The 22172-nt window shown below is 41.3% G+C and overlaps 1 protein-coding gene across 2 annotated transcripts; it reads right to left on the reverse strand.

The window, feature by feature from the left end:
• Window positions 1-773: 773 nt before the first annotated feature.
• Window positions 774-22169, reverse strand: LOC133661886 (disks large homolog 4-like). 2 transcript variants are annotated; one of them, XM_062065438.1, is made up of 20 exons: window positions 22040-22169; window positions 21715-21822; window positions 21576-21646; window positions 20799-20912; window positions 15701-15751; window positions 15187-15311; window positions 9178-9347; window positions 8979-9115; window positions 8744-8894; window positions 8393-8661; window positions 8220-8322; window positions 8036-8132; window positions 7786-7962; window positions 7684-7721; window positions 7574-7612; window positions 7398-7499; window positions 2274-2446; window positions 2070-2179; window positions 1907-1998; window positions 774-1809 (listed from the first exon to the last, which is right to left on the reverse strand). In XM_062065438.1, exons 1-20 carry the CDS (start codon window positions 22056-22058, stop codon window positions 1703-1705), a joined length of 2253 nt encoding a protein of 750 aa, XP_061921422.1. In that variant the 5' UTR covers window positions 22059-22169; the 3' UTR covers window positions 774-1702. The 2 variants fall into 2 exon arrangements, with proteins under 2 accessions (XP_061921422.1, XP_061921423.1); XM_062065439.1 differs by lacking the exons at window positions 21576-21646; window positions 21715-21822; window positions 22040-22169 and adding an exon at window positions 21151-21289.
• Between the last annotated feature and the right edge of the window lie 3 nt (window positions 22170-22172).

Below are 22172 nucleotides of genomic sequence, written 5' to 3' on the forward strand. Positions count from 1 at the left end.
AATAAAAGTAGAGTTGCGTTTCCTTCAGCCACCGAAGGTGGCGTACTCAAGGCACAAGCGAGAGACTTTGCAGCTATGTGAAACAACTCCAATAAATTAGAGGATACTAATGAACTTTAAGAAGTGTAGATGGAACCATGTTACCGCAGGAAATAAGCAAATATTAACAGGAACATAAAAAATAAGATAAATAAGGGGAGAGGATACAAGCGGTAGGAAATGGATTGATGGATAACTATTTGTGTGTCAGCATTGTCACAGTCACTATTGTCAGGGTTGATCGATTCATAAATTGGTGGGGTCAATACCAACGGTAGTGTCAGTATATGATCGATACGGAAGTGATTAGGTTGATTTAAAAAAAAAAAACGGAAAAAAAAACTTTTTTTTGCTGTTTTTGTTTAGGTTTACAAACTGAATAAACACACAGGAAGACTTTGAAGGAACACCAAAGGATGTATTAGTAATAGACAGTGGTGTTTGCCTTTGTTTAGATTTTGGGTACTATTGACTTTGTTTTTCTCAAACAATTGTGTGTAATACAAGAGAGTAGAGAACTAGTTTAAATAGTTATTGTCAAACTGTCAATAGCACTCACCTTAAATACATTTTAAAATGTAGTTTACGTGTGATCGGTATCAGTAATGGTATCGGCCGATCTCACTCATTGATGGTAGGTATCAGAATAAGATGCATAACACCTTGATCAGAACATCCCTATAATGAATAAATGTACACCGCTTGTGTGAAAGAAGAACAAAGTGATAAATTAATTACTTTATTAAACTACAGTCAGTCAAAGCCACTCTTTGTTGATCCATGTTGGAAAAGAGTAAAAATGGACAAAAAATGGCTGCTTGAAGGACATCTGAAGTCCTTTTTCTCATTTTGTCTCCATTCACACTTACTAATAATAAATAATGTCCAAACTTTTAAGTGCTGCCAATAGAAATTCTGCAGCATCATATTGTCACTTAACAAGTCACCACCAGAGAAACTCATTATTCCAAGATTTAATCGGACTCATTGTCATCATTCGCTCACACTTACTCAGCAGATGGGAAGCATGGGAAGTCATTAGTAGTTAGCATTAGCTCAGGTGGCGGAGCCGTGACGTGACCACAGTGTTGTTGCTGCACAAAAGGAATTGAGGGAGGTGAAGTCCAGACATGTCGAGGAGAGAGCAGGTTCCCATAGATAAAAAGGCTCCATTTGAGCCCTCCCCCAATGCTCTGGTCATGTGATCAGTACATGACCATGTTTGTGGTGGTCAAAGCAAAGCATCGCGTGAAGTGAAAGCCCTGAATTCACTGTGTGTGTGTGTGTGTGTGTGTGTGTGTGTGTGTGTGTGTGTGCGTGCGTGCGTGCGCACGTTTGTTTAAGCCCCATAGTTGTATTTACAGTCACACGCACGCACGCGCACACACACACACACACACACACACACACACACACACACACACACACACACACACACACACACACACACACACACACACACACACACACACACACACACACCCCATGTACAGTACAATTAAATCAATCCATAAATACAATAAATAAATAGGATAATATAAACAAGTTAGATAAATTCTATAAGTTTTATGATACGGATCTGATCACACATGCCCACTCCCGCCCTGTGTCGCCGTGGATACACCGTCACGAAAACAATATGTGCAAGGGAGGGGATGACCAATCAGAGCCTGTCGCGGGTCAACACCCAAATGTATGGACCGCTCTGCTCCTCGATGACCACTTTGACCTGGTGGTAAACCTCCTCAAAGGTGTCCCCGTGCACGATGGCTGCATGTGCGCACACACGTACACAAATACATGTTAGTGCATTGAAAGTCTCTCTGTCTCGCGCACACACAAACACAGGAACTAAACACTTATTTACCAGTGAAACACTCAAGGAAGTCCTGTTCCATTTTGATGGCTCGATCAAGAACTTTCCTGGCTTGATCCTCTGACAGGCGCTTGTTCAGATCACTGCACACACACATGCATGGACACAATTAGAATATTTACTGGGTGGCCATCTTGCAAGTGATCTGACTCACAGCACATTCTCTAGAGATCGTGGTCTGATGAAGATGGCGATGGGATGAAGCTGAGCTGCCTGCAGCCTCCTCACTGCGTTGGCCGACACATCCAGGATGCAGTGCTTGCCCTGCGCGCACACGCGCACACAAACAATCTGAAATAGCCCACTATAGGCCATTCGGCCAAGTGGAGACATCAGCATGGCAACCAGAGCGCCTTACCTGTTGGGCCACCTGTCTGACGCTCTGCACCGACGTGCCGTACAGGTGGTTGTTGTACTGTCCTGCCTCAATGAAGTGATGCGACTGAATGTCGCGCTCCATCTGTTCTCGCGATGACACGAAGTGGTAGTCCCGCCCGTCCATTTCGTAGTCCCTGCGAGGGCGAGTTGTATCTGCGGAGAAATACAGTTCAGTTCAGTTTCAGTTTATTTCGAACATGTATACAATACAATTACAATGTAATGCATCACATATTTCAAGTTGTTTCATTACAGCACGTCCGAAAAGGAGTAGGAAGAAGCTGAGCTTATTTAAACCTACCCCTTTTCATATCATAGCAGTTTTATCCCATTTCTTTGTTCTCTGTTTGTAACAGAACAGTGAATAAATAAATATACTATAAGTAATTAAACACATATTAAATACATAAATAAATATTATACATATAAACATGTAAACAATAATTAAAGTTTTCATAAATAAAAAGTTAAGTAATTTATGGTTCACAGAGGAGGTAAATGAGATAATCTTTTTTTTTTTTTTTTTAAGGTTCAATATGTTTATTATAATTCTTCTTCTTTGTACTTTGTGAACACTTTGAGTTTGAACAGTTTCTTAAAGTCATTCCTCGTCTATCGCTGTTTCTTGGTTCCAGACATGACCGTGATAAATTTGTTTCCAAAAATTAGGAATCATTATTATAAATCAAATACCTTCATAGCTAGAGCATAAAAAAACAGTTTACAACCTTTCTTTTCAACATTATGAGAGTCCTCTAGATATGAAATAAAACCCTTTAGTCACCTTTACATTATTTTCATCTAATTGCTTGGATTTAAATGACGTCACATCCGGCTTACATCCGGCTCATTGAATATGCGTGGTAGTCAAGCGAGCGTCTGTTTTCAATGGGTAATAGTCGCCATTTAGCCTTTCTCAAAGTAAAATGCCCTATGCTTGCGTTGTTTTGGGCTGTACGAATCGTTCAAATCGCGAAATGGATATAAGTTTCTTCAGAGTTCCTATTGAGGCAATCAAGAAAGGCGGAAGAGTGCAACATTTTCGGAAATAACGTCGTCAAAGAAGCACGCACTCCAGTCTAAGAGAGCAGAGTCAAAGAATACGCAGGTTTGCATTGATCACTTTGTTAAAGGTGTGTTTGAAATGCTTTTACTGTTTACTATTTCTCATTGAAGTATTATATTGATATTGTTTGTATTTAAATTTTAAACTAACAGTAACCAGAAAATCATGGTCAATGATACTTTGTCAGGAAAGGTACTTCTATGTCTCCCCTCTTGTTTATTTTGTACACAAATGTGTCAGAGTACATATGACAACAGGACAACAATTAAATATGGTGATTGTTCAGTAATTGTTGGTTTGTTAAATGGATATGCAGTCACAGGTGGCAGCTGTTGGGTGCTGTATCATTGAAGTAATAGTTTGTTTACATGGACACGTCCTCGCAAAACGCAAAGTTAAATCATGATAAGCAACCTTACCCGAGCAAAAACGATGTATAATTTATCCGAGAGTCTTTTATCTGTTTTGTCGTGTAGAATGACGTCTGGAGCACAAGATAGTTCAATATGTCTGTGAACTCCACCAACGTATAATCCTTGATATCACTCAACAAATCCTTTCTTTGATAAAGTATAGGGATCTATTCCATTGCATAGTTAGATTTTTTGCATGTATCTGCTTTTTGCAGGAAGCTCTTGGCCCCTTGCATATTCAGTTTGCACACTGCTTGCTGCACAACAGCTATCTTAGCTTAGTTGACCACCACTTTTTTCACTTCCTGGAAGAAGTCACGTGACAGAATACATACGATACAGTAATGCTGCCTAAGGCTAAGCCAATCAGTGGCCATTATACTGAACAGCACACAATGATTTGTTTGGTCTCATCTAGTGGCCATTACTACTATAATACTGATATTTTAAGCTCATTTATCAATTTTTGTGCTTGAATATGCCTATTGTATTTACCTGGCTAAAAGCCGCTACTGTTTTCCCCACGCCTTGAACCCTTCGGCTTATATAACGATGCAGCTAATTTATGAAAGAGTTTTCTTCGTTAACGGCCATAATGTTTTGTATTCAACAAAAAAATCTCATGTAAAAATATACAACATAAAGTAGCAAGAAACACTTCAATATTGAATGAAGCCAAATATGTTCTGGACCTAAAATCACTCCATATTCTCTACTGCTCGTTATTGTTACCATATCTGAGTTATTGTGTAGAAATATAGGAAAATAACTACAAAAGTATGCTTCATTCACTAACGGTGTTATAAAAAAGATCAGTTAGGATAATACATAATGTTAGATATAGATAACACTCAAACCCTTTATTTATTGAATCAAAAATATGGAAATTCAATGATCTGGTGCATTTGCAAACATCTAAAATGATGTGCAAAGCAAACTATAACCTGCTACCCAAGAATGTACAACAATTCTTCAATAAAGGGAGAGTAAAGATCTAATTTAAAACATCTGTATGCACGTACAACACCAAAACATTTAGCATATCAGTATGTGGAATTAAATTATGGAATGGATTAGGCAAGGAAGTAAAAAAAAGTACCAATAACCCTCTAGATCACTAAGATCTTCTGAGACCAATCTGTTAGCGGTTCCCAGAGTAAACTCAAATCAAGGGAGAGTATCATTCAGTCACTATGCAACAAATAGCTGGAATAAACTTCCTGAAGATGTCAGACTCTCCCCAACTCTGACTACTTTTAAAACTAGACTGAAGACTTTTATGTTCACCTTAGCTTTCAGCTAAATCTTTTACCTTTTAACGTCCGCACTGTTTTTATTTATTTTTATTGTCTGCATTTTAATTTTGCTTTTATTTTCTTTCATTTCACTTTGTTGTCTGTGAAGCACTTTGAGTCTGCCTTGTGTATGAAAAGCGCTATACAAATAAAGTTGCCTTGCCTTGCCTAATATGATGAAGAACTGAAACTGTTCAAATTACAAGTGTTCACAAAGTACAAAGAAGAATCCTGATCAACATCTTGAACCTTTTCTAAAAAAAATTGACAATCTCATGCATCTCCTAAGTAGACCATGTATTACTTAAAGCTGTGTTACCTAAATTATATTCTTTAACTAAAAAAAATCATATTAGCCTCATACAGTATATCGTAACAGTAATCATTTCTGAAAAAATGGTGCGTCTGCGTGCTGTCTGTGCCTTATAATTAAGTATCTTTGTAAATAAAACCCCGGAAGACAAACTCATTTGTATTTCTGGCAGTCAACCCCTGCAGATCCAATCACAGAATTTAGAGAAATAAGAGCTGGGCGGAGCCTGAGAAGGACCATCCTTATTGGCTGACGCGATATATAGTGAACCGCGTGCATGGAGCAAACTTGTTTTTAAAAGAAAAGAAAGACCCTGTACATCTAAAAAAAACAAAGAGCAGCCAAAAATTGTATAAATATTGGTCCAGCGTATTCAAGATGGAGGGCATTGCGGGCCAGTCGTGGACTAACTTTGGACACGCCAGTGGCTGTTTTTCCTCTAGACAGGTTCCATTTTCCTATTTTTGTATGTATCCTTTCGCGTGGTGACGTGTGTTACCGTTCCGTGTATTCTAAGCAGAGACACAGTTTGTTGTATTTTGCATTTACATTTTTGCTAAATCTTTGTGTAATATATGGCGATATTACATACAGTGTAGCAACATAAATGAGTATTTCAGAATTTGAGTATAAAATAATTTACCTGTGGCAACAACATTTATTTTCTGCAACAAAATACGAACTCGGGGATGATTCGAGGCAACTTCTGACTGTCAACAACCTATGCGTGTGCAAAGACAGCTCTCGTGCGCGATTTCGTGCATTTCCAGAGAGGCGACTGGGGGGGGACTATCAGCGAGATGCGCAGAATATTTATTCATGAGAACTTTAATTATTTTTTATATGTCTTATAGTAATTTATTAAATTGTTTACTTACTGTATGTTAATTGATTTACTCATTTATTTATTCACTATTGTGTTACAAATAAATGGGATAAAACTGCTATAATACAAAAAGGAGTACGATTAAATAAACTCTGCTTCTTCCTACTCCTTTTCGGACCTGCTGTAATGAAATGTGTGATGTATTACATTGTAATTGTATTGTATGCATGTTTGAAATAAACTGAAACCAACCATCCATCCATCCATTTACTACCGCTTGTCCCTTTCGGTGTCGCGGGGGGTGCTGGAGCCTATCTCAGCTGCATTCGGGCGGAAGGCGGGGTACACCCTGGACAAGTCGCCACCTCATCGCAGGGCCAACAAAGATAGACAGACAACATTCACACTCACAACCAACCAATAGTTTTCATAACACACCCACTAACAATGAAAAATATGTTTGCTCTCTGCAGGTGCGGTAGCGTTGAAAATGTACTTTCTTTTTTGTACCTTAAACCGTAAGTATTCGTCCATAGCGTTTCTCCTTGAATGGATTCTTCATTTATCCCTCCAAGCAACGCTTGTAAGTTTTACAACATAACTAAAAGAATTCATACTTACTAAACCGTCCCATGTGTGATGTCTGTAGGAGTGTTTTCATGCATATCTGTACCTGTTATGGTAATGTACTCATGCTAGCGTTGTAGCATTAGAGAATATGCTAAAAGGTTTACAAGTGTCTGTATTAGTATTATCAACTCACAATGGCATTCTTTTTGTATTGTTTCAGTTTTGTAAATTTACCAAAACGTCACTATGGCGTTATTGAGTCTGTTTAGCTGATTGGAGAGCTAGCATCAGCAGCTAGTAGATCCATGACAATGATTTCTGTTTTGTTTGATCAGCCGTTTTACTGGCACAGTTTGGAAACTAAGTATGTAGATAAAAATGTATACCTTTCATACTGGTATATATTTGCGGCTTCCAGTGCAGTGCAGCTAATATATGTATGTTATTTCTTCTAAAATTTGGTGGTGCAGCTTAAATACTGGTACGCTCTATAGCCCAGAAATTGCAGTAGTTTAGGATTTCTTTTAAATCGTATGTACAAAAAAATATCCCCCAAAAAGCGACACTGTAGTGAAGCCACATTATTTGAAGCGCAATATGGCGAGCGTCACCCATACTCACGTGGGACGCAGGAGCCAAACTTGTCTGGGAAGTCAGTCAGCAGATCGTCGTTGACTCGGTCTTTGGTCGGCCCCAGGATGATGACGGGTCGGGCGTAGTCCACTGCGGAAACATGAGTCCCGTTTCAGTTCCACCTCTAACATGCAACTAAGCAGCTAGGGAGCCTCTTAACTAACCTTCGGTCTGTGTGACCGCCTCGTAGCTTTGAACGAAACCTGCAAAAAGACATCAAAAACAAAAACTTTAGCGCCTCTTTCTTATCCCCCTCTTCCTCATTGCAACTCACCTTTGCTCTTCATTTGTGACCACTCTTTCCTTTCCACTCTGAAACGCCCGCACACAACATGTCAGAAGGTTGCAATAAAAAATGGAAGACTGCGTGCGTCACCTGTGTTTGGAGGGGATGTATCCTAGTTCCTCAATCTCCCCCTGCTGGTTAACCCGTCTGGCCTGCCACCATTCGTCGTCTGAGCTGTCAATCACGTGAAGCACCTCCCCAAAGTTGAAGTCCAGCGCTTGTGACAGGACGCCGCAGTCCCACGTCTTGTCGTAGTCAAACAATGCCCTGCAACGCACATTCGTCGTCAGAGCGCCTAGCGGTCGACTCCCTTCCTGTGCGGTGGCGGCAGGCCTCTAACCTGACGTAGAAGCTGCGGCTGGCGCGCAGACTTCCTGGTGAGCTGATCATCATCTGTTCGCGTAGGTCGTGGATCTTGGCTTCGAAGCGTCCGTATTCTACACAAGACCACGATTCACTTTTAATAAACTCTTAGCTAAATGTGTGAAATTTGATGAAGTGCTTGTGTGTGTGCGCGCACTTACCCTCTGGTCTGTATTGTGTTACTATGGTAACAGTTTGACCAGCGTTTTTAAGAGCGGCTGCAGCTTGTTCATGTGTGGCAAATCTGAGATCCACGCCATTTACCTACACACATGCACACACGCAGCAGTGAGTGGCTGCACGCGTTTTGGCCACGATGAAACATCATACGCACGCTGAGTATCTGATCCCCCTTCTGGAGTTCTCCGCTGAGATCCGCCGGTCCTCCAGCGAGAATAAAGGAGATAAAGATTCCTTCGCCATCCTCGCCACCCACGATGTTGAAGCCCAGACCACTGGCACCGCGCTGCACGCACACTCGACGAGGCTCCCGACCGTAGTCATCCTCTCCCATCATGCCGCGGTGAAGCGGCGAGTAGCGCTGCGGTGACGGTGGCGGTAGGGCTTGCGGGTAATCACACATGTAGTCTGGCTCCATGTAGGCTGCAGACATAAAGGGAGGTTGAGATGCTTCCCCCTGTTGGCTGTTTTGCTCCAGTTTGCATGCTAGCTGCACATGACATACAGCTGGTGAGGTCAGGGGGGCTGAATCGATCTGTCGGGTGGATGTAATGGGAGGTGGGCGTGGCCACCTTCAAGTAGACCACCTCGCCCGTGTTCTTTAAAGCTGACACAGCGTCTTCGTGCAGAACGTCCTCCAGAGACAAATGGTTGACCTGGGTTGTGGTGGTAGACAAACGAGATGAGTATGAGAAGTCAGGTTAGGCGGGCGCGGAGGCCTTGACTTTGACGTGATATACCGCCAGGATCTTATCGCCGATCTGGAGCCGACCGTCCCGCTGCGCTGCTCCACCCTCAATGATCTTGGTGACGTAGATGCTGTTGTCTCCTGGGACGTGCTGGTTCCCAATCCCACCAGCGATGCTGAAGCCCAGACCTGAATAGGACAGGAGTGGATCACTTAACTGGTCGTGTTAAGTTTCCTCGAGCCTACCTTACCTTTGGGTCCTTTCATCAGTTTGATCTTCGTCACATGTTCGCTCGGTGGGCGTCGCCGCAGAACATACAGCCGTACAACAGGCCCCGCCTCTTTCAGGGCCTCTACCGCCACGGAGTGAGTGACCTCACGCACGTCCACGTCGTTGACAAACACGATGCTGTCGTTCACCCTGAGAATTAATGTGTGTTCCGAGTGTGTGAATGTGAGTTTAGGTATGCACTTATGAGCGACTGTAATTGAATGTGTGCGTTTATGGACATGAATGTGGGTTTGAGTGTGCATGTACACGTGTGCATGTGTTTGAGTGCATACTGAATGTGCGTGTGTGTGAATGTGTGCATGTACAGTAGTCGTCCCTTGCCACATTGCGCTTCAAATTGTGGCTTTACTATCGCAGATTTTTTTAAAGCATATTCTATGAATTTTGGTCTAAATTATGCACTTTCAAGCAATAAAACGCCCAAATGAACTAAAAATATTAAAACGACACTGGTATTGGCCACTAAACCCAATCAGAGCATGCTGTTCAGTATTATGGCCCCTGATTGGCTCAGCCTAAGGCAGCATCCAGTCCTGTTTTTACTAGTGTAAATAAAGGGGACTATGTGGGTGTTGTTTCATGTCTATAAGGCTCTCACAATGTTAACGAAAAATTTTAAAAGTTTTTTTGTGCTCTAACAATGAAAACATCCGATTTATAATTAATAATTGCTACTTTGCAAAAATGTATTTATCGAGCTCAGGCCCAGAACCAATTAACCTTGATAAATGATGCTTTACTGTTGAGCATTTGAGTGTGTGAAAATATGTTTGTGAGTGCAGGGGTGTGAAAGAGAGTTTGTGTGTGTATTTGAGTGTACATGTACGTGTGCATTGCTTTGAGTGCTTGCATATGTTTGTGCGTATGTGTGAGTGTAATTGCATGTACGTAAGTGTGTGATTAAATGTTCGCAAATGGGTGTGCATGTATGTGTGTACGTGTTTGAGTGGGTGCGTGAGTATAATTGCATGTGCATGTATGTGAATGAGTGTGATTGAACGTGTGCTAATGTGTGTGCATGTGTTTGAGTGTCTGTGTACATGTGTTCGAGTCTCACTGCAGCTACGTGCGGTTAGGCATTAGATAGGCATTGATACCTTTGGATCTTTTTAAAACTTTGAATTTATATGCTCATATGATGTCACACTTACATTAAATACATTACACAGGTTGTAGATTATAGTGTTATGTCAGTGCTAAGGGCACTGAGATACTCTCTAGCTTGCTTGGGCATTAAAAAGTAAAGGAAATATTTACCACTGGTTCATCTTGTTTCTACACTGTATTTGTCCAGTGTACCTAGGACCAAGCAAAGTGCAATAAACTGGTAAAATAGCTTTCGCAATAAGCAGCTGGGAAAGCCTCATGCCCCGCATAGAAATGTAAAAATGTTGTAATTTTTACGTAAAGGGGTCATATTAGGATTTTTTTATACATTTAAAACACTTCCTTGTGGTTTACATAACATGTAATGGTGGTGCTTTGCTCGAAATTGTGCATTGGTTTTGTTTTACACACTGTCTTCACGCCGCTTTCTGACTGTCTCATCAGCATACGTCGTTTCGTGGGCGGTCTTATTTACGTGCCAAGGCCCTCCTCCAGGTCAACCCCCTTTCAAATGCGCCTCAAATGCGTAGTTTTTAGCGCTTACATATCGACCCTACTTTTTGGTAGAAATGGCGACAGCGGAGGATTTTAGTATGCATGTCTGCCTCACAACAAGAGGATAGAGAAAAATAAATAACTTATTGACTATAACTTTGGACTACAAATGAATACAAATGTCAGACTCGCTCAAAGCTCTTCGTGTAAACCTCAACCACATATGTAAATACCTGTTGATGTAACTTATGTCACGAATGTCTCAAATTCCAAACGGATCGTTTGTAGGAAGTTTTTGAAGAAGGCAATATTATTTTATAATTATATCCGCCATTCTTCTATGTTTTCACTTCAACTTTTTGGGATTTATGGGGATTAGAGATGTGACGTTCGCGAATTAGTAGAGTATTTTGAACGGCTTTTCAAATCAACAATGAGAACCGATTCGCAGTTGTATTTTGTTTGTTCGAGAGCTGTTCTTTATGTAAATTGTCCTTGCTGCCCTCTCTGAATCAAAAAGCTTTATCGGTTTTATTTATTAATTCATTTATTTATCTATTAAATGACATTACCGAGTTAGAGTTGTCCAAGAAAGTTCTATTCATTTGAAAGCTATCATGCGCACACACTCATGCAGGCAGTAAACGTAAGGAAGGAGTTTAAAAAGCACCTGAACCTACTGCAGCCTTTTAACCGCTGTTCTTGGAATTAGAAAGAGATATTAGCAATTGGAAAACAAAAACAAAAAAACAAAAGTAGAAGAAAACGTAGCATTATGATGCACTTCAGTTCAACCCGCGGAGGGTAATGACATGCAAGGTAAAGCAGACATAGTGACGTCACTGTCAAAGAATGGGGAAATGGCAACATCTTGTGGAATCTTTACAACGGAAAAAAAGCCAATCTAGATTATGATCAATATTTCAAAATAATTCTCACATTAATGTTTGATAGTGTCTATATTGTAGTAATGTATAAGTTTTGATTTATTGACCAAACTATTATGTTATTACTGCCACAAGTGATTGTTTCCTTGACGAAAACAAGTTGCTTGAAAAAAAATATATATATAGGAACGAGCTGGTCTTTTAAACATCTTTTTAAAGGAACAGTTCCTTAATATCAGGCTCCCTTCAAAGACCCATAAATCCCATCTCTAATGGAGATCCCAAATACACAAAAACAGGTAAGAAAAGTTGGCTTTGCATTTTAGGACCCCTTTAAGAAAATGTTTTAAAACATGATTGCAACAGTACAGGAAGTAAATTTATACCAGTTTAAAGGGGTCCTATTATGATTCTGATCTACATTTAATATAATACATTAAATGTAGTGGTGATACTTTGTGGCATGGTCCTAGAGTGGTTTGGATCTTATCTGCAAGATAGGAACTACTTTATCTCTATCGGCAACTTCACATCTGACCTAAATTATATGCTCAATTCTAGGTCTGGCCATATTCAAACTTTACATGCTCCCGCTGGGCCCAATTCTCCCAAAAAACAACATAGCCTACCATAGCTACGCAGATGACACCCAACATTACATAGCCCTCTCTTCGGATGACTATGCTCCCATAAATACACTATGCCAGTCCATTGAGCAAATAAATGACTATGTGCCAGAATTTCCCCCAACTAAATAAGGACAAAACTGAGATAATTGTATTTGGCGCTAAAGCAGATAGACTCAAAGTCACTGCTCATCTCGAATCCCTAGGTCTGAAGCCAAAGGACCAGTTAAAAATTATTGGCATTATTACTGACTCTGATCTAAACTTTAACTCCCACATCAAGTTTGTAAGAAAATGTGCCTATTTTCAGCTAAAAACCATATCAAGGTATATAGGCTATATACCTTGATAGAAAAGCTAATTCATGCCTTCACAGCCAGAAGGTTAGACTACGGCAACAGTCTCTTCGAAGGCCTCTCAAAGAAAGCAATTAAACAGCTATAGCTCATTCAAAATGCTGCTGCTCGAGTTCTAACAAGAACCAAGAAAGCAGAACACATTACACCAGTACTCAAGTCTCTACACTGGCTACCATAGAATAAGCTTTAAGATTCTTCTAATAGTTTATACATCTCTCAATGGGCCAGGCCCAAAATACATCTCTGAATTGCTTCTACACTATGAACCATCTAGATCTCTTAGGTTATCAGGGACTGGTCTGCTAATTGTTCCTAGGACCAAAACAAAACATGGTGAAGCTGCATTCTGCCACTATGCCTCCAAAAGCTGGAATAAGCTCCCGGAGGACATTAAATCTGCCCCTACCCTACCTATTTTTGAATCTAAACTTAAAACTTTTTTATTTACTTTTGCTTTCAACTGCCACTAAATTTCTGAAGTCGATGGGTTTAATTAATCTTTAATCTTTATTGTTTTAATACATTTTTAATTAATGTTCTTTATCACAAGTCTTATTATGCTTTATTGTTAAATTAACATTATGATTCTATGTGAAGGTCTTAATCTGCTGATGATGTTCCATCCATCCATCCATCCATTTTCTACCGCTTATTCCCTTCGGGGTCGCGGGGGGCGCTGCAGCCTATCTCAGCTACAATCGGGCAGAAGGCGGGGTACACCCTGGACAAGTGGCCACCTCATCGCAGGGCCAACACAGACAACATTCACACTCACATTCACACACTAGGGCCAATTTAGCATTGCCAATCAACCTATCTCCAGGTGCATGTCTTTGGAGGTGGGAGGAAGCCGGAGTACCCGGAGGGAACCCACGCAGTCACGGGGAGGACATGCAAACTCCACACAGAAAGATCCCGAGGCCGGGATTGAACTCACGACTACTCAGGACTTTCGTATTGTGAGGCAGATGCACTAACCCCTCTTCCACCGTGCTGCCCGCTGATGATGTTGATTTCTCAAATGTTCACTGTGATATTGACTTTATGTGAAATGCTATGCATTGCCCCCCTGCTTGTTTTTAATGATTTTGTTTTGTAAAGCACCTTGAATTGCCTCTGTGTATGAAATGTGCTATATAAATAAAATTTGACTTGACTTGACTTGTGCAAAATCTTGCATACATTTTGAAGTTAAAGTTAAAGTGCCAATGATTGTCACACGTCTGACCTGAGATCGGTAGGTTGCGAGTTCATACCTCGGCCGAGTCATACCAAAGACTATAAAAATGGGACTGATTACATCCCTGCTTGGCACTCAGCATCAAGGCTTGGAATTGGGGGTTAAATCACCAAAACGATTCCCGGGCGCGGCCACCGCTGCTGCTCAACGCTCCCCTCACCTCCCAAGGGGTGATCAAGGGTGATGGGTCAAATGCAGAGAATAATTTCGCCACACCTAATGTGTGTATTGCTTTACAGACCATCTGCAAGCCGCTTTCCCTTAGTTTAGGTTAGTTTATGAGTTTTCTTTTTAGTCCCTAATGCTATAGGCAAACCAGCTATGTGTTAAGTCTGCCTCCTTATTTGAAACAACAATGTACATCCAGGCAAGAATATTGTATTATACGTAAACTGTAACTCAATTACAGTGCTTGTAATCTGGTTAAATTACAATCATGCTACAGCACATTGCTAACGTATCATTACATTTGTCAATCTGCTGTTACTGGACTTTCATTGTATCCACTATTGTCATAAATTGTAGGAACTGTCTCAGTGATTAAATATAGTTTTGTGTAAATCTTTCTGTATATTTCCCTTGGTCTGGGCCGAATTTCTTCGCCAGGCTCTGAGCTTTCATGTCAGGCTGCAATTTTTTGCTGAGCCCCACGTCTAAGACTGCGGATATGTACACTGTCACGAAACACAAATGTTAAGCAGGCACTTCTTCTTTTGATGAGGCTGGAAATTTTTGTAGTGACCTATGCGGATTAATACAAACTAGAACAGAGTATTTTAGCTTACGGGTCTCACTGCGGACATTATTTGTTAAGGCTACAAACATGCAATGTAAAATAAAAATGGCGGACTTGTGCAAACATCTTGCAGTAAACCTCTCCCAAGTGTGGAGATATCCGCTGATGTCACAATGGCAAACTTCGCCACAATCAAATCAAATTCAAAACAGCTTATCTAAAAATAGGCAAAATTGTCCTTTAGGAATCCATGTAAAAGCCCCTTTAAGTGGTCAAATATTAATTTCATGTTATTTGTTTCACTATTTTTCATATTGACATATGGGACTCTGCCTCACTTGCACCCCCTACGCACATCTCTGCTGCACTGTATGTGAGTGTTTGCATGCACTTTATGTATGTTCATATGCACGCATGAGTATATGAGTCTGTTTATATGTGTTTGAGTATGCGCATGCATGTACTGTATGTGTTTGAGGTTGCAAGTACTGTATGTATGAATGTGTGTGTGTGTGTACCTGAGACGTCCGTCCTGAGAAGCAGCTCCTCCAGGAATTATTTTAGTAATAAAAATTGATGGATCATCTCCAATGTGAGGATTGTCAGTTCCTCCAGCAATACTGAAGCCCAGCCCAGAGTTTCCCTGTGCACAAATACATAAACACGAACAGTGACAGTGGTAGTCCATGTAACATGAAATGTTACATGTAACGTGAAATGTTTTCAAAGTGTGATTCAGAGTACTCTAGGAGAGGCACAGCAGCTTGAGAAAAAAAAACTAGAAAAACTGCTAGGTTAAGTTCATTAATAGATGTTTTGTTCTTACATTAAGAAATATACTCCAGAAAAAAAAAATGTTTTCAGAAACAGGGGAGGCCTCAATCGTATCATCATCATCATCTTCTTCTTCTTCTCTTAAGGAAGTCTCACTTGACCAGACATTAAAATTCCCTGGTTTAGATCATTCCAAATGTTTTGTCAGCACCTTCTACTTTCCCGTGTGTGCATGTGCGTGTGTGCGCGCAAGCTCACCCTCTCCAGCGTGATCTCTTCATACTCCAGCTCGCCTTCAGATCCGTTCATCTGTGCAAACCCATGAAGAGTTAAATCACATTGAGCATCTCTCTGCTGTTGCCACGGCAACAGTAGCCTTTGGGGCTCTGTTCACCGCAGCAACTGGAACTGTTGCTATAGCAACCGCCTTTCTCAAGCACTAGCTGTGACATGACTTACAACAGCCATAAGGTCTGCCCATACATGTGTCGTTTGTGCACTCGGTAGAGCACGCTCTGACTAGAATGAGGCGCTCAATGTATATTAATGTATATATGTAGTATATTACTTTTATTGTCAAGACAATAGCCAGTATAGTGGTTACAGCAACATCAAACAAATCATAGCATGTGCTACATTGACACAGCCTACAAGAAACGATAGCGATAACCTCCATGTTTGGCGGAGGTAACATTCCTCATTCTGACTGAGGAGGGGCATCTTGGCATGGAGGGATGATGAGAAGATAACATGTTTTATGTACAGCAGGAGGAGCATGTGCACTCAACAATTATGTAACAATGTTGCTGGTTACACTTCACACTGTGTTCATTTCCCATGACACCTCTGCGTGTGCGAGCATGTAAACGTGAAGGTCAAAAATGAATAATTGTCAGACTAAGTCAAAAATTTTTGTTGATCATTTAGCAGCTTGGCCAAGCTTGGTTTGAGTAAGTAACACTAGGTGATGAGGATGATGGTAACAGGGCCACCTATAGCATGTTGGCCACACGAAGAAAGACCTCACAAGCTACTGCCATCAAAATGTTGTTTTGAAAAAAATTACAGACTGCACACAAGTTGATTTGCAAAGCTAAAACCTTTTTCACCAATCTTTGCTTATAGCAGCCTTCGGTTTGCTTAAGTTCCCAGGGGCATTAAAACCTAGCCCAACCAGCTGCAAATTGACTACGCTACATTACCTCATCACACAACACTACAGCGCCTTGCTAAAGTATTCACCTTCTTGGCTTTTTACCTATTTTGTTATATTACAACCTGTAATGTAAATGTTTTTAAATCTAGATTGTATGTGATGGATCTGCACAAAATAACCTAAATTGGTAAAGTGAAATGAGAACAATATATTTAAAAAATGTAAGAAAATAAAAAAGGAAAATTGGCATAAGTATTTACCCCCTTTGCTATGAAGCCCCTTAAAAGGGTGTGGTGTAATCTATTACCTCCGGAAAATCACATCATTAGTTAGGGTTGGGTTTTAAAGAATGATCCACATCTTTGATGATCCCCTGAACCCATCCATCCATCCATCCATTTTCTACCGCTTGTCCCTTTCGGGGTCGCGGGGGGTGCTGGAGCCTATCTCAGCTGCATTCAGGCGGTAGGCGGGGTACACCCTGGACAAGTCGCCACCTCATCGCAGGGCCATCCCCTGAACCATCAAACCATAATCTCCTAATGGAAAGAACATAGGAACACAACAAACCTGCTAAGACAGGACCACCCACCAAAAGAGGGCATTAAGTTCCAAAGGCCTGGAGTGCCTATGCATAGGACCACAATAAGCTGTACACTCCATAGAGCTGAGCTTTATGGAAGGGTGGCCAGAAAAAATGCTATTGCTTAGTCCTGAGTTTGCCACATGTCTTGAGTTTTACACATACTTTTTGGCAAACTCAAGACGCGCCTTCCTATTTTTAACACGGAGAAATGGCTTTTTTCTGGCCACTCTTCAGTAAAGCCCAGCTGACTTGTATTTCTCAATAACTTTGTCCCTGACTTGTTTGGAGAGCTTCTTGGCCTGCATGGTGTGGTGCCTCTTGCTTAGTGGTGTTGCAACCTACAGGGCCTTTCAGAAAAGGTGTGTTTTTATTGACAGATCATGTGACACTTAGCCTGCGCACAAGTGGACTTCATTTCACTTCTGGAGGTAATAGATTGTACCAGAACATTTTAAGGGGCTTCATAGCAAAGGGGGTGAATATATTTGGTGAATACATGACATATATTTTCTAATTTTACTTCATCTTAGGTTATTTTGTGCAGATCCATCTCGTAACATTTTGAATAAAAAACATTTAAATTACAGGTTGTAATGTAACCAAATAGGTAAAAATCCAAGGGGGGGTAAATGCTTTTGCAAGGCGCTGTATTAAAGATTAAAGATTAAAGTACCAATGATTGTCACATAATGAAACTTGGCACGATGCTAAATTATATTATATGTCCCTATTACTTTGTCATACAGGTTAATTCATTTGAGCACTGCTGCTGCTGAGCTGGAAGTTTGGGATTATTTGAGCATTTATAAAGATGCTAATACTGGAAGTCCTCCTGGCTCTCATAGCCCCCATGAACACCTCATTCGTGCCCCACTGTTTCAGAAACACTGTGCTAAGCGATGCTAAATGAAGTAACATGATGCTAACAAACGTTACATGATGCTAGGAAATGCTCCATCAGCGTTTCGCACAGGACTGCAATGTATTTGTGGCAGTAAGAGCAGATAAGGTCATTGTGTAATTTGCACAACTGGCCAGAACACGTGTTTTGTAAATGCTGTGGGAAAGATTTTCAACATTTGTATTTGAAAATAAATAAGGGACAATAAAGAAAAATAAGGGAAATTCTGGTCTTTCTGGCATAATTTCCACTAGCACCTGCAGTAGAACCATATAATTTTACTGGATTTTGTTTTGAAGGCCTGAATTTACCATCTACAGGATCTGTTATGCTGATGTTGCCCAAGTGTTGCTGAGTGGACATGAAGTTGTGCTGCTATGGCAGTGCTGGGGGAAAAACTTTTGTCATGAAAGTTACAATATGGTTAACTATTCGAATGAGAGGGCGCCAGAAAAGAAAAGCAAATCACCCGAGTTTGCCAGGGAAAACGGGGAGTTGACCGGCATTTTACAATATACGACCATTTTTTTCTTAACGAATATGTCAATCCACCTTTATTTATGGCGGGCCGGCCACAAATAATAAATGCATTTGAAACACTGTACATAATACTAAAGAATGCTACATGGTGCTAAGCAATGCTACATGACAGAACACGATGCTTAAGGCTACATGATGTTAAGCTATGCGACATGACAGAACATGATGCTAAAGAACGCTACATGATGGTAAGCGATGCTACATGATGGTAAGCGAAGATACATCTCAAAACAAGATGCTAAAGTATGCTATATGATGCTAAGCTATGATACATGACAGAACATGATGCTAAAGAACGCAACATGATAAGTTATGCTACATGACAGGTCAAAGATGCTACATCAGGGGTCACCAACGCAGTGCCTGCGGGCACCAGGTAGCCCGTAAGGACCAGATGAGTAGCTGGCCTGTTCTAAAAATAGCTGAAATAGCAGCACTTACCAGTGAGCTGCCTCTATTTTTTAAATTGTATTTATTTACTAGCAAGCTGGTCTCGCTTTGCTCGACATTTTTAATTCTAAGAGAGACAAAACTCAAATAGAATTTGAAAATCCAATAAAATATTTTAAAGACTTGGTCTTCACTAACTGACAAAGAAATAGATAACAGATTTGGTGTCCAGTTCAAAGTGTGACATGATTTATTAAAAAATGTGAGAGTTGACTTTTGTATTTTACATGAGTTATTATTTGTACAAACATGATGCAAAGTAATTCATGATTTGTTAAAAAATGTTAGTGGCTAGCTAGTTAAAATGGGATAATGTGATTTCACAAGACTGTCTTAGAAGAGATCATTTGAAAATGTTCAATTTGAAAAATGTGCACTTAGAGAAAATATAAAAATAAAGTGTTGCATATTGATATTTATCTGTTTCTATATATATTTATTGTGAGAAATCATTAAGATGATCAGTGTATCCACAAATATAAATATCATTAATTATTAATAATAACATGGAGTTAAAGGTAAATTGAGCAAATTGGCTATTTCTGACAATTTATTTAAGTGTGTATCAAACTGGTAGCCCTTCGCATTAATCAGTACCCAAGAAGTAGCTCTTGGTTTCAAAAAGGTTGGTGACCCCTGTGCTACATAATGCATATGAGATGCTCCATGACAGAACATGATGCTAAAGAACACTACACGACAGGTCAAGGATGCTGCATGTGGCTGCATGATAGAACATGATGCTAAAGAACACTACACGACCGGTCAAGGATGCTGCATGTGGCTGCATAATGCTACATGATAGAACATGATGCTAAAGATGGCTAAATGATAAGCGATGCTACATGACAGGTCAAAGATGTTAAACAACGTTACATGTTAAGCAATGCTATATGACGTTCAGCAATTCTACAAGATGTTAAGCGATAGTACATAACAGAACATGATACTAAAGAATGCTACATGATAAGCAATGTTACATGACAGGCCAGGGCAAGACATGATGCTAAGCGGTGCTATAAGATGTTAGGCGATGCTAAACGACAAAACATGATGCTGACGTACACATGATGCTAAGTGATGCTACATAATGCTAAAAAAAACAGAGGGCAGCAGTTGGCTCTGCGTCCTAACAGCTTTCTGATTGGTTGAACTCAGCAAAGTCTTGCACGGAAGGGTGAAAGGTTAACTTAAAGAGTTGGCATACCATCATCCTCTGTCTGTGTCTCTTGGCTTTGCGTACGTTGTTGATGAAGCGTCTTCCCATCTTCTTGGCGTACCACACAGATACAAACATCACTTCCTGTCTCCTCTGCGTCTCGCCCCCTTCAGGAGGTTACATAAAGATGGAGGAGTGACGGATGAATAATTAACCCCCCTCCCCAAGGAGGAAATTGGTCAATCTGTGTTTAACATGACTGACACCTCAGCTCGTCCCTGGGGGGGAAAAAAGACGTCAAACGCTGACGGATGGAGCGCACTAACGATCAAATCCGCCAAGAAGAAGACACTCTTCTTCAGCGCTCGTCATCCTCATCCTCCCCCGCTCGCTCTGCTCAACCCAACTGATGCTCGCTGCATCTCCTCTCTCCCTCCCTCCTCCATGCCAGGAATCACCTCCCCTCCGTGATGTCACACACAAGAAGAATACTGCTGCCATGGAGACCCCATCCCCCTTTTCTTTGCCACTGCTATGGTGATGTATGTGTGTGTGTGTACGTACAGTTAGCGCAGCCGGCTGTATGTGTGTGTCCAGGTGTGTGCGCGTCAACTCGGGGGCGTGTCCGTCAGTCACGTTCCCAGGGCTTGGTTGGTCATCGTCATGGTAACGATACTTCTGCAGATACAGGAAGAAAGCTAGCATTAGCACTGAAGCTGACACTGTTTTCATCAAGACTCACTTCATTGACCTTTAAGATACATCCCTGGCAGAAGCAATGTTCAAATAAACCAGGAGGTGTCGGAAAGAAATGGGGTAACACAGACACACACGGAAAAAAACAAACACGTGCACACTAACACCGCGTGTGTGTGTGTGTGTGTGTGTGTGTGTGTGTGGGGCGGTCTGCTCTTACCTTGGTGGTGACAATGCAGAGGCAGTCCATATCCCCACACACATACACAACACACGCATGCACACACGCACGCACACGCACGCACACACACACATGCACGCACGCACACACACGCACACGCACACACACACACACACACACTCACGCTTTGATCTGTCTGCCGCCCTCCCTCCTCTCTCTCGCTTTGCTGTCTGTCTGTCCTCCCCCGTTCACCTCCTCCGTCTCCCACCGTCTGACGACAATGAGCGAAGGGGGGTGGGGGTGTGTGCGTGGGGGTGCGGGGGGTTATGGCAGACGGAAACGCAACGAGTGTTATGTTCTATTCGGGGGAGGGCACCTCGTTGACGACAGAGAGAGAGAAGGGGAGGGGTGGGTTCTTGTTGCCATAGTGATACAGCTGTGCAATGGCAGCAATGCTCGTGTACCTGAACAGGTGTATGCAGGGGGCTCGTGGTGTGGCTTTCACAAACTGTCAGCTCATAGAATTCCTGAATGTCTGCACAGACACACAAACACATACTATCAAGCTGTTTTAGGTAATCTATGATGTGTATGTGTGCATACCGAGCAATGCCTGAAAGAGGTCACTCTGGAAGATGTTAAGTAGCTTCTCTGCGTCACCCTTGACCCCTTCAGAACAGGCCTCCATCACCTGCAGCGCTCGCTGAGTATCTGACATTTCATCCAATAACATGTGGACAGGTCACATGACATAACGCACGCCAACAGACCCCACAATTTTACATTCTGTAAATACACAGCTGTGTACATACACACAAAGTATCCATACCGCGTATAAATATATATATATATATGACACATTGCCCTCCTCAGTGTTCATACACCACACAAACAACAATTAATTTGTGAAAATAAAACAAACTCTCACCGTCTCTCTTCAGCGGCATCTCTTCCCTCTGATCCGACGTAAATCCTCTTTAGGGATTTTGTCAGGCGTGCATTGCATGCTGGGTAGTGAAGTCAGCATCCTAAATAACTGTCACAAATGCATTGATGCCATG

This window comes from Entelurus aequoreus, linkage group LG12 (genome assembly GCF_033978785.1).
Source record: "Entelurus aequoreus isolate RoL-2023_Sb linkage group LG12, RoL_Eaeq_v1.1, whole genome shotgun sequence".
In the NCBI taxonomy this organism is placed as follows: domain Eukaryota; kingdom Metazoa; phylum Chordata; class Actinopteri; order Syngnathiformes; family Syngnathidae; genus Entelurus; species Entelurus aequoreus.